The 17,141-nt window shown below is 37.5% G+C and overlaps 2 protein-coding genes across 5 annotated transcripts; one reads left to right on the top strand and one right to left on the bottom strand.

The window, feature by feature from the left end:
- The first annotated feature begins 204 nt into the window (after nt 1-204).
- LOC132298288 (cation/H(+) antiporter 18-like) lies at nt 205-5,857 on the top strand. Of its 4 annotated transcripts, none has more exons than XM_059794967.1 (4): nt 205-346; nt 1,583-1,786; nt 3,221-4,222; nt 4,335-5,857. In XM_059794967.1, the coding sequence occupies exons 2-4, from the start codon at nt 1,586-1,588 to the stop codon at nt 5,535-5,537; spliced, it is 2,406 nt and encodes an 801-aa protein (XP_059650950.1). In that variant the 5' UTR covers nt 205-346; nt 1,583-1,585; the 3' UTR covers nt 5,538-5,857. The 4 variants fall into 4 exon arrangements, with proteins under 4 accessions (XP_059650950.1, XP_059650953.1, XP_059650952.1 ...); XM_059794970.1 differs by lacking the exon at nt 205-346 and adding an exon at nt 1,332-1,349; XM_059794969.1 differs by lacking the exon at nt 205-346 and adding an exon at nt 1,375-1,424.
- A 467-nt stretch (nt 5,858-6,324) lies between these two features.
- Nucleotides 6,325-9,466, bottom strand: LOC132298272 (cytochrome P450 CYP749A22-like). The gene is made up of 5 exons (XM_059794966.1): nt 8,986-9,466; nt 8,682-8,905; nt 8,328-8,560; nt 7,223-7,598; nt 6,325-6,968 (listed from the first exon to the last, which is right to left on the bottom strand). The coding sequence occupies exons 1-5, from the start codon at nt 9,266-9,268 to the stop codon at nt 6,540-6,542; spliced, it is 1,545 nt and encodes a 514-aa protein (XP_059650949.1). The 5' UTR covers nt 9,269-9,466; the 3' UTR covers nt 6,325-6,539.
- Between the last annotated feature and the right edge of the window lie 7,675 nt (nt 9,467-17,141).

Genomic DNA, 17,141 nt, shown 5'->3' with positions numbered 1-17,141 from the left:
TCTTATAATTAAATGGACACTATAAATTATATAAGGAATTAAAACATAATACATTAAATTCACCCATTATATACCCTAATTAATCACTTGCGTTTTGAAAAGAAATAAAAAAGGAATTTTAATCGAATTAGACTAGTCCTGTTCTCTTACGACTCTATCAACTACCAATCACGGAAAGTCCTTTTCCCGTTGACGTTGTTGTTTTGGGTTCTATTAAGATGTTAAGGAAACACAATTCCACACTCTCACAGCTCTGGTTTCGATGCTGTTCGACGATTGCTAGATACCCATCAAGAAGAGTAGTTTCTAACCGAACCTACGAGTTCGATCGACTTCAGATAATCAGGTAATCATACATGTGTGTGTTTGAATTTGTTTATGTGTGTGGTTTGTCCTTGTGATAAATGCCTCTTGATGCCTCTTGTTCAATGTCAACTGTATTTTTAATATTTTTGGTTGGACGCTGTTGGATGGGTATCTGCCCATTATCGTATGCATATTCAATTGTTGATTAACATCAAACTTTTTTCAAGTGGGTTGAGTGAATTTATTTATCTATTGAATAAAAGAAATTGATTTTTGCATTTGAAGCTATCTAATCAACAATTTTATACGCTATATCTGTTTTCCTATTTTTCTCATTGTTCCACGGAGGTGTACAGTTGTCGTTTTCGTTTTCTTTTTCGTTTTCGTTTTCGTTTTCTTTTTCGTTTTCGTTTTCGTTTTCTTTTTCGTTATTATTATTATTTGTCTAAGGGAGGCCACTTTCTTGAAAATATGCTAAACCCTAAACCCACAAGGCTTTTATTTTTATTTTATTTTATTATTATTGATATTTTTTTGGTGCTATACATAATTCTTTGGCATGTTATCTTTGCCAATAGTACAATCGAAATATATGTACAGTCGCATCAAATGCAATGGATCTGCATTGGTCTATTTCATTCAATTCTTCATCACCTAGTAAAACAAAAACAGTACTAATTCTGTTTGACAAGAGAGAAAAAAGAAAAAGTAATGGGATATGGGTTGATTTTATTTAGTACGTGATGTCGGTATTGCTCCCAAACTCCCAATTATGGTTTGCCTATTGTCCAATACGCGACCCTTTTTTAAGATTGATATGGGATCCTTTTTCAAATCCATGAGACTTTATTTAACGTCCCATACGTTATCCATATTGACCAATTTATACTGACTTTGTCAGGGTGTATCGCGACCGTGACCGATACTGCAAACTACGGTCCCAATACGCGTTTGTTAGATATTGCTGGCACAAGTTTATCAGGTGGGTCACCATGGTCCCAATACGTGTTTGTTAGATGTTGCTGGCACAAGTTTATTAGGTGGTGAGTTTGACTTTTTTCCAACTTGCTGCATGAATAGTGTCCACATGCTCTGTGGTTTCAGTACTCTTACCTTAGGTGTGCATTTAATAATATTAGAAAAGAATCTAAGAAACTGAAGTGAGTTTTTTTTTTTTTTTTCATCGGGTTTGTTGATCTGTATGGTGTTTCTCATATTGTTTACTCTTTTGTTATTGAATTTCTGGAATTTATGAGTCCAATTTGTTGTTTTTCAGGCAATGGCTGCCAATGGTACTGTGGGACATACATGTCCATCTCCAATGAAGCCTACATCTAATGGGATATTTCAGGGGGATAATCCTCTTGATTTTGCACTACCTCTTGCCATTTTACAGATATGTCTAGTGGTTGTAGTCACACGAGGTCTTGCTGTTCTGCTGAGGCCACTAAGGCAGCCTCGGGTGATTGCAGAGATTATTGTAAGTTCCTTTCTTCTTCAATTATGCTTATAAATTCAACAGATTGCTTGGTTTACTTTGTGTATTATGATATTTGTTAATCAGATGTGAATTCTTGTGTTGTTTAATGTTTTTCCCATTTGTTCTTTGCTTCTTTTTGAAATTAGATTTCATTTAGCTAATTAAAGTCAAAATGGTCAAGTGACCCATTAACTCAGCTACCAGGACTTGATTGGTCATTGGTCATTGGTATGTTGTGTTTACTAAAAAATCAGTTTGATTCACATTGTTAATATTTGATTTGTAGCTAATTTCTTGGAAGTTGGACAGTGGAAAAACGTTTGAGAATGTTATGGAAAAAGGATAAAATTTTCAAATTATTAGAACTCATCCAAACTTGCTGGTTGTGGTATACTTGGTTTACTCCCAACTCATCTTCTGTAGGGAATACAAGAACAGAAGAGAGTAGTGGTACTTCCTTTATTTTTTATTTTTGTTCTTAACATTCTTTGTCAAAAATGCTAAAAAAATGATGAGGCTGTATCAAGTATTCTCATTTTTTTACAGATCATTTCTCTTTTTCTCCTTTCTTTCCATCTTTCTCAGGTTGTTAATGTAATGACAGTTCTAATCAGATGAAGTTAACATATTGCAATCTATCACTAGTACTAGTTGGCAACTAATCCGGACCATTTTAGTTGGTCAATGGGATCCCAAAGATCATAACGGCATAAAGCAATGATGATGTTTTGTGATGCATGTCTTGTTTCATTTCGTTACTTTACACTAGTTTTTATCTCTGCCTTAGTGTTGGCACTTAGGCTGTACTCCATAACCTTATCACTACATTGTAATGATGATGGTGGAATTATCCTCATTTTCTACAATGATTTACTCGGATTTCTGAACTGTATTAATTGCCATTCTACTTCTTTGCACTTCTATTATTTGATAATAGATGTTTGTTTTTCCTGTGAAAATTAATTTTTGTTGATATTTTATTGGTGTTTGTGTATTTATCCTTAGGTTCATCAATTTTGATCCTTTTCCTTTGCTATTCTATGGGCTTGGAAAAATCTGTCTATCTAGTTTTTGATTTCTGTTTGTGTGTGTGTGTGTGTGTGTGTATATATATATATATATATATATATTTTTTTTTCTTTTTGTATGCTTTTTATGTGTGTTGTTGAGCCCCTTGGTTGGTTGTAATCCTGCAATTGTGTTTTGCATTCGAAATTCCGCAGGCATCCTTAAAAGAAAGAAAAACAACTTATTGAAATTTTGATTTAGGTGGTGATCTAATGGAAGAATTTTTCATCACTTGAGAATTCTGACACGATTTCCATTAACTTTACAATTATTTATTTATTTCATAGTACTTGCTGTAGATGGCAGTAGACACCATCATTTATTTTATGTTGCTAAATAGTTTACCTTGTGTTGCTGATTTGGCAGGGAGGAATATTACTTGGGCCATCTGTTCTAGGCCGAAATAAGAGCTATTTGCAGGCAATTTTTCCACCCAAAAGCATTACAGTTTTAGATACTTTGGCAAACCTTGGTCTTCTGTTCTTTTTATTCCTCACAGGTCTAGAATTAGACCCTAAAAGCCTGCGTCAGACTGGAAAAAGGGCCCTTGTTATTGCCATCGCTGGAATTACCGTTCCTTTTGCATTAGGAATTGGTTCATCGTTTATCCTACGAGCAACCATTGCAAAAGGTGTAAATGGGATCGCATTTCTTGTATTTATGGGTGTAGCCCTTTCCATAACTGCCTTCCCCGTCTTAGCCCGAATATTGGCTGAGCTGAAACTTCTAACCACTGAAGTTGGGAGATTGGCCATGTCAGCTGCAGCAGTCAATGATGTAGCTGCATGGATTCTACTTGCTCTTGGCATTGCTCTATCTGGAAATAACCTCTCTCCCCTTGTCTCATTGTGGGTCTTCCTCTGTGGTTGTGTTTTTGTCATTTGTTCAATTCTCGTTGTCCCACCAATTTTCAAGTGGATGGCCCATCGTTGTCATGAAGGTGAGCCAGTGGGAGAGATGTACGTATGTGCGACATTAGCCACAGTACTAGCAGCCGGGTTTATAACTGATGCTATTGGAATTCATGCTATGTTTGGTGCATTTGTGGTTGGGGTTCTCATCCCAAAGGAAGGGCCATTTGCGGGTGCACTTGTGGAAAAAGTTGAGGATCTCGTATCTGGCCTCCTCCTTCCTTTGTACTTTGTTTCAAGTGGATTGAAGACTAATGTAGCCACAATCCACGGTCTTCAATCATGGGGTCTCCTGGTTCTGATCATATTTACAGCCTGTTTCGGAAAGATATTTGGCACTGTTGTAGTTTCCCTTCTTTGCAAAATGCCTCTGAGCGAGGCTCTGGCATTGGGATTTCTAATGAACAGTAAAGGCTTGGTGGAACTAATTGTCCTCAACATTGGTAAAGATAGAAAGGTAATGCTTGTCTTACTGGTATTTGTTTGAGATCATAATCTTAATTTTGAAGTCGTAGTTCATGATCATTTTTTTAAGTGATCCAGTGTGTTTTACCTTATTGCATCTGTAGGTGCTGAATGATCAGACATTCGCTATCATGGTTCTGATGGCTCTCTTCACAACCTTCATGACCACCCCTCTTGTGATGGCTGTGTACAAGCCAGCAAAAAGGGCACGTAGAGCTGATTACAAGCACAGAACAATCGAACGAAAAAATTATAATACTCAGCTTAGAGTTTTAGCCTGTTTTCATAGTTCTAGAAACATCCCATCGACGTTAAATCTCCTTGAGGCCTCACGAGGGGTTGGGAGGCCTGAAGGACTTTCTGTATACGCACTGCACCTCATGGAACTCTCTGAGAGGTCTTCAGCTCTACTGATGGTACAGAAGGCAAGAAGGAATGGGCTACCCTTTTGGAATAAGAGCCAAAAATCAGATTCTAATTGTGTTGTGGTGGCTTTTGAAGCTTTCCGACAATTGAGCCAGGTGTCTGTTCGACCAATGACATCAATCTCTTCGTTCTCTGACATGCATGAAGACATTTGCACTACTGCTGATAGGAAGAGGGCAGCAATCATAATTCTACCTTTCCATAAGCACCAGAGATTAGATGGCTCGTTCGAGACAACTCGAAGTGACTTCCGCTGGGTTAACCACAGAGTTCTTGAACACGCACCATGTTCAGTTGGAATACTTGTTGACCGTGGACTTGGTGGAAATACTCATATACGTGCCAGTAATGTTTCTTATATGATCACAGTCCTCTTCTTTGGGGGTTGTGATGATCGTGAAGCCCTCACTTATGGGGCTCGCATGGCTGAGCATCCAGGTATCTATTTAAAAGTTGTTCGCTTCTTAGTGGAACCTGAAGCTGCAGGGGAAATTGTCAGAGTTGACACGGATGCCAATTCTGGCACCAAATTATGTTCAGCAGATGAGGAGTTCCTTGCTGACTTCAAGGATAAAATATCAACACACCACTCCAAGTATGAAGAGAGAACTATCAGAAATGCCACAGAAACCATCGATGTAGTCCGTGAGTTCAGTCGCTGCAATCTGTTTTTGGTTGGTCGTAATCCTGATGGTGAACTAGCACTAGCATTAAATGGGAGGAGCGAGTGCCCGGAACTGGGTCCCGTGGGAAGTTTGTTGATTTCACCAGATTTTCCGACAACAGCATCAGTTCTGGTTGTGCAACAGTATCATAGTCAGGTATCTCCGGATTTGACCATGCAGATGGTAGAAGAGTCATCTGAGGACACTCACGACTAATCCGCTTCTCTTAGGTGGTGTTTGTGAAGGGCCAGAACTGGTTTTGGCGGTATTGTTCCAAGTAGCTTGGTAAAATCTCACACTGAGAACATACATTTCTTTTCCCTTCTTTCTGGACATTACGGAATAGGAAAAGAGGCTGACAAATCCGTTTTCAAAGCGATATTACGCTTCTATTGTTTTGGAATTTGGATGATAAGGCAGAATTCTCTGACATGTTTGAGAAGTTGGGTGATTTGTATATCTATTGAATTATTAACCTGTTAAAATAATGTACTTTTCCTAGACTGTTGAGGAAAAATGATTGACTGTTTTAAACACTTTTGATGGTGGTACAAGCCTCTTGAGCTTTCCCTAATTCATTACCAGACACATGCAGTCGCCCTTTCCACATGGACTGAGCAATTACCGAGAAAATTATGTGAGGCTCTATTTTGCAAAAATGAAACTGAAAATCTACCATTTTCAGTTGCACCAATGCCATCAAATTGATGACAGTAATTCATCTTTAGCAACAATAAGCAAAAATGTAAACCTTAGGTCATCTTTAGCAACAGTAAGAAAAAATGTAAAACTTAGGTGTTAGCTGCATACATATGGGATTATCCTGATTCCTGGATTTGCTTTGAAACAGTCAAGGGGAAGCACCAAGTCAATATATATATCTGTTTATATATATATTGACTTGGTATATATATTGACTTGGTGCTTCCCCTTGCCTGTTTCAAAGCAAATCCAGGAATCAGGATAATCCCATATGACAATACCTAATGAGATTGTAAGACCATAACCAAACATTCTAGTCTTTAGAAACTTATATTATAATGGAAAAACAAAAACAAAAAAATCATCAAGTTATATGATATTACATTCTGACTGCCATTTATCTACATAAAGGATCTTCCAGTCACCTTAAACTCATAATGCATCAAAATTCAAGTATCAATATCTGTTGAATTATTCATCCATTCCACATTATACTAACAATTCTGGTGCTGCACACTACACAGGATGGATTATTACCTGAACTCCGAGCTGTGGGCATACTGTCACAATCGGAACTGGTGAGTGAATATAAGTCGGGGAGAGGGTGAAGCTATAGCGCTGCAGAATCATCGACAGAGCAATCTTGGCTTCATTGATGGCAAAATTCATTCCTACACAATTCCGAGGTCCCATACTGAAGGGAAGAAACGCGGTTGGGTTGTTATTGGTGGCTTTCGCAACCCCTTCAGAAAACCTCTCTGGGTTGAAAAGAAGCACATCTTCTCCCCATATTTGAGGGTCGTGATGGAAAGCCAGAGTCGGAATCTGCAGGCTTGTATTGGCTGGGATAATAAACTTCCCCAATTTGACCTCGCGTCTAGCTTTTCTCACAGCTGACATCACTGGAGGATATAGTCTTAGAGACTCATTGATGATCATGTTCATCTACATAAAGAAGAAAAGGACACATTAGCAAATCATTCTTGAATTGGATAATGCTCTTCAATGCAAACAAGAAATGCAACGATGTCTGCTTGGTTTGTCACTTAGAAAACTGCTTTCAAAGAACTATAAACGACAGTTCTTTGAAAACAGACATTTCTTTCAACTGACTTTTCAGAAACTGTCAACTAGACAGATTTTTGTACGGTTTTCTGAGTTTTAGCTTAGAAAACAGGAAACTGTTCTCGGGTACGTACTATTTTCAACCTTCCAATGCCTTCTGAATTGGGATGTTGGTTGCCAAATAACTCGAGCACCTCCTGCCTCACTTTCTCTTGCCAATCTGTGTGAATTGCTAGGAGAAGAATAGTCCATACAAGCAAGGTTGCTGTAGTTTCCTGTCCAGCAAGGTAAAAGGTCTTGCATTCATCAATTACATTTTCTACTGTAATCCTATTCTTTTCATCAGCATCATGATAAGCCTTCACCAGTAATCCAAGATAATCAGTCCCGAAGCTGTCTACTTCTTCAGTCATCCCCTCCTCTCTTTTCTTTATAATCCTTATAATGGAATCTCGTATTCCCTGTTCAAGTTTATCTGCTTCTATATCATCAGCAGTTTTGAAGAACTTGCTGCAAAATTGGTCAAATTAAAAATCAAAAGAAGGATGAGAAAGAAAATCAATTAATCTGGCTTTTAGTGGAGGGAAATATTCAAAGCTAGGAGTCTGAGACACTCTGAGGAGAGTTGAAATAGATCAATCAGTCATTCATATAAACATAGGTGTAATGGATACTCATTTCTGGCAATTCTTCTAAGGTCCATTGAATGAATTAGGAATAAGCAATGAGGATAACAACTTAATAAGCATCATTAAATTAAAATAAACAATATATATATATATATATATATATATATATATATATATATATATATATATCTGTGCTGAAGGAACGCGTAGCGCCACATTTCATGAGCAATACTGATTGTGTTAACTGAAAAGTTTACCATCCCATGTTTCTCTCTCTCCCCCTAAATAGAGGTGTACTTTTTTTATTTTTTTTTTTTTGGCTCATATATTTTTCTTATATATATAGTCAAGTGTAATGAAGGATGAAAATAGTTTTTCAAGTTTATAGAGTAGATTTTTTTGAAATAAATGGTATGTTAGTTCAATTGTTAGCAGAGGGAAAAATATTTGGTTAATATATGTATGAATGGAGTACTTACAACAACAAACACACACACACCACACAGAAAATTGGATCCCTGTAAAGTTTGTTCATGTCTGCTGTTTCTTATTCCTAAATTATTGAATTAACCTGAGCCCAAAACTTGAATGTATCTGAGGATGAATTTACCTGAGGCCAGGAAGCTTAATTTTGAAAGTATTTCTGGCAGTTAAGACGGACAACCTCATCAACATCTGAAAAATGTCCTTCCCCTGTAAATAGCTGCTCCCAAAAGCTGTTCTGGAAATCACTTCTGATGTTAATATCCTCAACTCTGCATACACCTCCACCTCTTTTCCTTCATACTGTTTCCACCTCTCTAGCATCATCTCCACGCTCGCAATCATTTCCGGAATCATATTCTACACACATACACACACCAAAATTCACATAGTTAGTAGAAAACCATTAGCATTTTTTTTCATAATTTTTTTATTTTTTTAGGATGATTTTGTATTCAAAAGATAAAAATATAGAACTTACTTTCAACCTATCTGCATGGAAAGCATGATTGGCCAGTTTTCGTACTTTCACCCATTTTTCACCTTCAGAAGTTACGAGACCATCTCCTAACAGCTTTTTCAAATACCCTTCAGCTTCGAACTTTGTATAAGCTCTATCTTTATTGTTCAGTACATCTTTAGCCAATTCTGATTCCGAAACAACTAATCGAGCTTTTACACCATACCAGTTAAGATAATTCTTCCCTGTGATCGAATTAAAACAAATAAATACTAGGATTCAGAAGATTCAGATCATAGTCATAAATCAAAATACTAGGTGTTACCATATATGTTGAACCATAAGTAAATGTCTGGGAGGATTCTGGGAAACAAGTGATGTGATAGTTCCATAGGTTTGCTGGTGGATTCCTTCCTCAGTCTGAGTATTTCTTTCGTGTTTCCATGGAAGAATCTGTAGGAAGGGCCTTTGATTCCCTGTGACCTCAACGCGCGTTGCACGCGAATCGGAGTCCACCATACCTTGTGAAGGAACTTGATGAGTGTTAAGAGGATGAACAGACACAGAGAGCTTGATAGAAGGACTACCAAGGTTCCCACAAAACTCATGTTTCTTTAAACTCACCCTTTGACACTCTCTACTCCAAATGGTTGATCTCCAGTTTTTTTAAGGTCTTTCTATACTTTTTACTTTTGTTTATTGGATATATGGGGTTGCTTTGATCATGGAAGACGTCACACACCATAAGATATTTATTTACTCACAAGTTTACACTCCGAGAACAGAGAAGTCCTTGTAAATTACAGAAATACCTCCTGAATTAGGTCATATTTAAAGTCGATAAAGACTTTAGTTTTTAACTTTTCCTTGAACTCTGATTTAATGTTTTTTTGGTTTTGGCTTTGACATATGTGAATTGATCTTTTTATCTTTAATTTTTTAAAATGTAATCTTAAATGACAAAAATACCCTATCCCTACCGCCACACCAACGCCACCATCTCTGGCTTTCCGACCACATTCATCATTACCACTCCTAACTCCACATCCACCACCACATACCCGCCTACATCCACCACCACATATCCCAAACCACTGCCACCATCTCCATCCCGACAACCACCCCTGTATTCCGACATGATCTACCACCCGTCCACCACCATCCCAAACCACTGCCACCATCCCCACCACCACGCTCACAACCACCACCATTAACCCATCACCCAAAATCGATTCCGAATCAAACCCAATCTCTGACGTTTCCATAAACGATCGATTCCGGTTTGGTTCGACAAATTGTCCTCATCGGCGAATTGATCTGCAGTGTCCACAAATCGTGACCACAGATGCAACGGTGTCCACAGACCAAGCGGGCGGCGGAGGCGTCAACATCCTCACCGTCAACGCCAGCATCCTCTCCGACTCCGGTGCTCATGATATGAAAAAAAGAAAAAGAAAAAAGGGAAGTAGACTGAAATTGTAGAACATAACTTTGACCGGTGAGTTGAGCAATTAGACTTGAGGAATACAAGCACAGGCTAGCCCGCTACGCCGTCGCACTTAGCAATCACACTACCATCTAATCGTCTCAACCCTCCATCGGCTCGCTGAACCCACTCAAATCCACACCGAGTCGAACTCACTCGTTCAGGAGAGAGTCGCCGACCAGATCTCCGCCGTGATCGACCGCCGCGACAATCCCTACAGAGAAGCACCGCTCTATCTCGCCGTCCACCTTAACGACGATGAGCCGCCTGTACGAGGTGGTTTGTCGCCGCTGCTATGAAATCTCAGTGATTCTCCTCCAGCAGCACCACTTCTCTTCCTGGTCAAAGTGGCGCCGCCGACTCCCTCACCTCGTCGACGCTCTTCGCAAATTGAGAGATCTCTATACGGAGATTTCATTTCACTTCGCCTGGCCACCGCCACCTCCAATCCACAACCAAAACCCCCATCATCGATCCGGCCGACCTCTGTTAGGCTGTTTTGTATGTGTGTATATATCTATTTAATTTTGTGTATAGATATATATATATATACATATATATATATATGTATATATCTTTATATGTTTGGCTGTTTTATATATCTATTTATGGATATATATGTGTGTAATTTTGAAGAGTTGGGTTTTGTGTGAGGGTGGTAGTCGGCGAATCTGGTTCTGTCTAGGGAAGAAGAGGAAGGTACATGTTGGGGGTACTTTGGTAACAAAAATAGTCGATAAAGGTTAAAAGGTGACATAGTTATTTAACACTTTACCAGTACTATGATTTCATTAAAAATTAATATTTAAAGTGTAAGTAAACTATTAAACCACCAATTCAAATATACATTAAATTTAAACTCAAAATGTTAATCAAGCTAAAAGTAATTTATCCTATTTTTATTATCATCATTAGTGATTTTTGGGAGTTTGACCAAGAATGGAATGATTAGCATAGAGAGTTATGGCTATGCTGTGTTCGGATGTTCAAAAAAATTAAAATTATTTTTTGCTGCATTTTACATAAAAAAAAATAATAATAAAATAAAGACTGACAACTTAATTTGATGCGCTTTCGGGACTTGACTGTGATGGTAAGAGCTTGGCACTTGCACTCACTTGGCCAGTGTTCGACTCATTTCAAGTCATCCATATCCTCCAACTCACTCGGTATATTCTTGAGGCGAGACTCTACACTTCCAGGTTTGTAGTCTATGGTGGGTTCCGAAGGAACCCTGCCTATGGGAGTTACTGGTGCTAACTAAAAAAAAAAAAAAACAAAACAAAAAACAAACAAACAAACTTAATTTGATGCCAGTGCTACTTTTCGGCATTATTGTCCAAGAACTTTGCCCTTGTAGACTAACTGTTGGGTTTATTGACTGATCCGACATCAAACCCATAATCACTTAATAAGACTACATATTATTGTTCTTAAAAAGTTTTTAATATATTTTTATTATAGCAGTAGAGAATGAGTTTTCAAATATACCATTTTATGGTGACGAGATTACGTATTTTTATAACTTTAAAATAAGAAGAATAAACTTTTGTGAGACATATAAAGTAATTATGTATCGGGCAGGTCGGGTGCTTCACGATCTTATTTAAAAACTTAAATGGTTAGGTGGGAAAATTCACAATGCTCTTGTTTCGGTCGGGCCATCATACCTATCCAAACCGGGCGCTTAGTATGGTATCAGATTAATGACTGAGTCTGATTCTAACACCAATTATAAGGGGTCGAGTACTTCACTAAAACTTAAACTGTTAAGTGGAACTAATATTTGACCCATACATACACGTCTACTTTTCTCGAATCCGATCATGTGATACAAGTATCATTTGTAACAACCTACTTACTACTACATCGGTCACCACCTCATCTCCTCTCTTCTGCATCAACACCTAGCTTCTTGGTGCTGCCATGCCATCTCCAAGTTCCATAGCACAGTAACATTTACTTCTCTCATCAGTCAAATATGTCTGATTCCTCTGCTCTGCAGTACAGCATATCGCATCCGATCTATAACCTACAAGCTTCACACATAATGTTTGAAGGTCATAGCGAAAGGTATGTTAAAAACATTAAGGTCAATCTTTTCCCCATAGACACAGATATATATGATCTGTTCAAATGTCACAATCGGCTGAGATATTGCATGGCGTCGCATGCTCGTTAAATCCTTGTCAATCCAATATCATTGACTTAGGAAAAAGCGGGGATGGTTCGTGGTCATGCGTGACACAATTGCGCTTGTCTGCTTCTGTGTTATTTTATTATTATTATTATTATCAATATTTTTTTGGAGGGGTAAAATATGTGGAACTGGTCTCGAAGGGGTCATAGTATGTAATTAGCGTCACTGAAATCCCTAGTGGCATACATTTAATTCATTTAAGAATTGGAGGGAGTATAGTATATAACAGAATTCAATTTTGATCCTTTTCCTTTGCTATTCTATGGGCTTGGAAAAATCTGTTCGATTTCTGTTTATATATATATATATATATAGAGAGAGAGAGAGAGAGAGAGAATGTGTGTGTGTCTTGATCTCTTGTTTTCGTAGAATAAGAAAATTAATTCACATTTTTTATATAGAACATTAGATTAAATCTAATGGTTATTTTCCAAACCCACCTATATCATTTTTCTTTTCTTTTTTTAACACAAAATCATTCTCACCTTACTTTTAGTTTTTATATTTAATTTTATCATTACCACCTACTGTAGCAATAAAAGGTAATTATCAAAATAAAAATAAAAAAATCTTTGCTATTGCATTATCCAATTTTTATATCTTTGAACACAAGTGCCAGCAAATTCAACAAGAGAATATCGTTCGAAAAAAAAATTCAACAAGAGAATTTTTGCCAAACTCAACTCTTCAAAATCTAGTTAAGCTAGTTTGAGAACACGGAGACATCTTAAAATTGAAATAGAAAGATATTTTGTGATCTAAACATTCTAGTCTTTAGAAACTTCAATGAAGATCATATTATAATGGAAAAACAAAAACAAAAAATCATCAAGTTATATGATATTACATTCTAACTGCCATTTATCTACATAATGGATCTTGCAGTCACCTTAAACTCATAATGCATCAAAATTCAAGTTTCAATATCTGTCGAATTATTCATCCATTCCACATTATACTAGCAATTCTGGTACTGCACACTACAGAGGATGGATTATTACCTGAACTCCGAGCTGTGGGCATACTGTCATAATCGGAACTGGTGAGTGAATATAAGTAGGGGAGAGGGTGAAGCTATAGCGCTGCAGAATCATTGACAGAGCAATCTTGGCTTCATTGATTGCAAAATTCATTCCTACACAAATCCGAGGTCCCATACTGAAGGGAAGAAACGCAGTTGGGTTGTTGTGGAGGGAAAAAAACTCCCTCTAATAAAAAGCGCACACGTCACCACTACACATATCTACATTCCAAGGACATATAAGGCTCATCATGCTCAAGCCCAAATTGAGGGTATTTACAGCCCAAGACCATCGTTATTTGTCCTCCGACCTCCATCAAGGCCGAATCAAGAGGTCATTGATCGGTTGATCTACTATACATCAACCTTCGCAATAGCACGAATCATTGTAAAATAGGGCTATTGGTCGGGTAAGTCGAACCACTGGGACTGCGCTAGTCTATGGCAACCTAAGAGTCTAGAATTGTTCTTAGAATGATAAGGGGTAATAAGGGTTTGTTTGATTGGTTTGTCACTAAGCTAGTAATTGAAGTGCATAAAACAATAAATTGCAAGGAAATTAAAGGAGTGAGATACAAGTAGAAAAGACTAGGGAGATGAATCCACCACACACCTCATAAACATGCTAGCTTGCAATTAACTTGGGGAGCTACTTATGTAAATGACCATGATATGTAGAGATGCATGATAACTACACTATCTCCAAGAAGTTCATATAATCAAGAGCTAAGTATAAACCATCTAAGTATAATCCCCTAGGAATGGCCTATCAAATCCCTTACTTTGTATGGTAAATGCACATGTAATCAAAGACTAAGTATAATCCATCCACGGTTGGTGTGAACCATCTACTTAATTACATTAAACTAGGGGTGTAGTGTGATTCATCGTTCCTAGGAATGGACTATCAAAACCTTCACAAGACATGCCAAGAAAACCATTTCATAAACTCATCTCCATTCCCACTATGAAGATGCAAGCTATAAAATCATGAAAGAATATAACCTAAAACAAGATGATAAAACTCAACATAATCATTATTAGAATTTAAGATCCATTACAACATGTGTAGAGCTCTAGCTTATGAAAAATACCACATACATACTTCATTCCCCAAATTAAGAACAAACTAGAGTATGCTTACAAGAGAGGCTTCATCACCTCCCTAGAAGAAGAGTTAGTTACCCATTGGAGCCTCAGAATGAAGAAGAAGCTTGAACTCCATCTCCAATTTTCGAGCTTCCCTTTGTTAGCTTGAAGAACTCCCCTTTCTTGCTCTCCTCTCTCTCCTCTATCTTGTAGAAAATGTAGGATAGCCAATGTGTGGCCTTTGGTAGCTTTTTATTCTCCAACAAAACCCTCTCTCTCCTCCAAGGAACACCTCCAACCACTTCATAAAGAAGGAAGATGGCATTGAGGAAACCAATGTGCAAGTGGCTGAAATTGAGCCATTTCCGAGTGCAATCTGCCTGATTTTCGAGCACTCGAAAAGTGGTCTCGAGCACTCTAAATTAGTGCAATGTGCAACATGCTCTTCTTGCTCAGCGCTGACCTACTTTGGTAAAACTGCTATAACTTTGTGTCCCGAACTCCGAATGATGATCTGTTTGAAGATTTGGAGAGCTGATTCAGTGTTTTAAAAACTTCATGTTTTGATGAAGACCCAATTCTCAGGTCTGGTTGGTCGAAAATGGGGAGAAAGGCAGTACTTCAGTGCTGCCAGGCAGTTCTGCGCACCTCTGTTACGAAGATCATAACTCTCTGCTCCGAACTCCGAATGATGAACCACTTGAAGATTTGGAAAGCTGATTCAGAGATCTAAATCTTTCATGTTATGATGGAAGTCTAGTTCTTGAGTTTGCTAGGTCGAAAATGGCGACAAAAGTCAGGATCACTGCTGCCAGAAATTCAGAAATGGCATCCTTTTTGTTCAAAATTCCACAAGGCATCATTTTTGCTTCCTTTTTGCACTTTAACCTGAAAATTCATAAAAACATGCAAATGGAGTTAATCTACATAAAATAATTAATAACTGGACTTTGTTAATGTAATTTAGGGCGCTTGAATATACAGTATTCAGCGCTTATCACACCCCCAAACTTACATTTTGCTAGTCCCTTAGCAAAACCAAAATGCAAAGCTCAATGGAAAGAAAACATGGGAATGCTATTACAAAAATATTCACCATGGCAAAGATAAACATAAACATAGCTCAAATACAACTTGAAACAGAAAAAGAGCTAGAGACGAGATCATTGGGAAGACTACCTTGCATATATGAAGCATTGATACAAAAAAATGGGAAAAACCATTTCAACATGCATGCATCAACATCATAGTCCATATAAATAATTCAATTGTCATCTCTTAAATGGAAATAACTCAAACTCCAGTGAAAGTGAATTGGATTCTCAACATGCGGCTTTTACTTTCTTTTCCAATTCCAAAGCACAAGTTTTCAAATCATTGAATTCCCCTTTAAATGAGGTCCCTAAGGCATGATTTTATTTACAAGACAACTTTTGTTGCTTGTTAACAATTTATTGCAACTCATAAGCGAAACATAGAATGGTTGTGCAATGCTAACGTGTCTTAAGCTTTCTAACCAACCTATGTAGCAAGCGTTAGGCCAACAACTCCCAAACCAGACGGCTTTAGGGTGTTAAGTGTAGAGACACTCCAAAGGACTTAATAGCTCAAGTTGGAAAGGCTACGAACTCTAGCTAACCATGTTTATTACAATTTTTTTTGAATGACCGTGCAATGTTTAAGTCCTTTAAGCTTTCTAACCAACCCTTGTAGCAAGCGTTAGGCCAACAACTCCCAAACTAGATGGCTTTAGGGTGTTAAGTGTAGAGACACTCCAAAGGGCTTAATAGCTCGAGTTGAAAAGGCTACGAACGTCAACTGGTCATTTTTCATTTTTTTTTTTTTTTTTTTTTTTTTTTTAAAACTCAACATACCAAAGATATTCATCTATCAGGTTCATCAAATCAGATTAACTAGGCCAAGGTCAAGGTTGATCAAGCTGCATGCCTCACAGTTAAGTTTCCAATGTGCATCTGTGCATTGTGAAGCTTATAAGAGTGTAAATCCAGCAAGAATCTAATTGAAACATTTATACAGACTAATTTGAATCTACATGATCATTTCAACTCAAATTTTTCTTTATTTTCAAAAATTTCAATTGCTTCTATACACAAGGTATTAAACGAATGTTTCATCTCCGACAAGTGTCAAGTTATACTATCATTGCTTAGCGAAAATTATGAAACCAAAAATATGCCAAGAATGCTTTGATGCACCCCCAAACTTAAACTACACAGTGTCCTCAATGTGGGACATGGATGTAAGTTAGAGACAAAAATGACAAAGAGTATAAAAATGAACAACAATACCCAGGGGGAGGAAACGGCATTTTGATACAAAAACCCCCAAACTTGAATTGGACTGCGCAACCTGGAGAGCATCACGAAGAACAAAAAGAAACAACCACAAACAGTATTAATAGCACAAGCATAAATACAGATAAAGAATGTACCGAAAGTTAACAGAACAGAAAGAATTTGCATTGCAAAAAGAGTTTACATGATTACAAAAAGAGCTGTACAGGGATCATGTCTACTAGAGCAACCTATACATAGCAAATTCTTACAGTTCAAAAGGAAAACAAAAGATACAAGAGAAATAGTTACATATGAAACAAAAAGATAAGGTCCACACTGGCAACAAGCTATGGTCCAGAGGGTAAACGGGCGAGGATGGAATGGAGGA

The sequence above is a fragment of the Cornus florida genome, unplaced genomic scaffold (assembly GCF_030987335.1).
Source record: "Cornus florida cultivar Cherokee Brave unplaced genomic scaffold, ASM3098733v1 CherokeeBrave_3.0.0_Hap2_Chr01, whole genome shotgun sequence".
Taxonomy (NCBI): domain Eukaryota; kingdom Viridiplantae; phylum Streptophyta; class Magnoliopsida; order Cornales; family Cornaceae; genus Cornus; species Cornus florida.
This window is presented reverse-complemented; position numbering and strand designations above follow the sequence as displayed.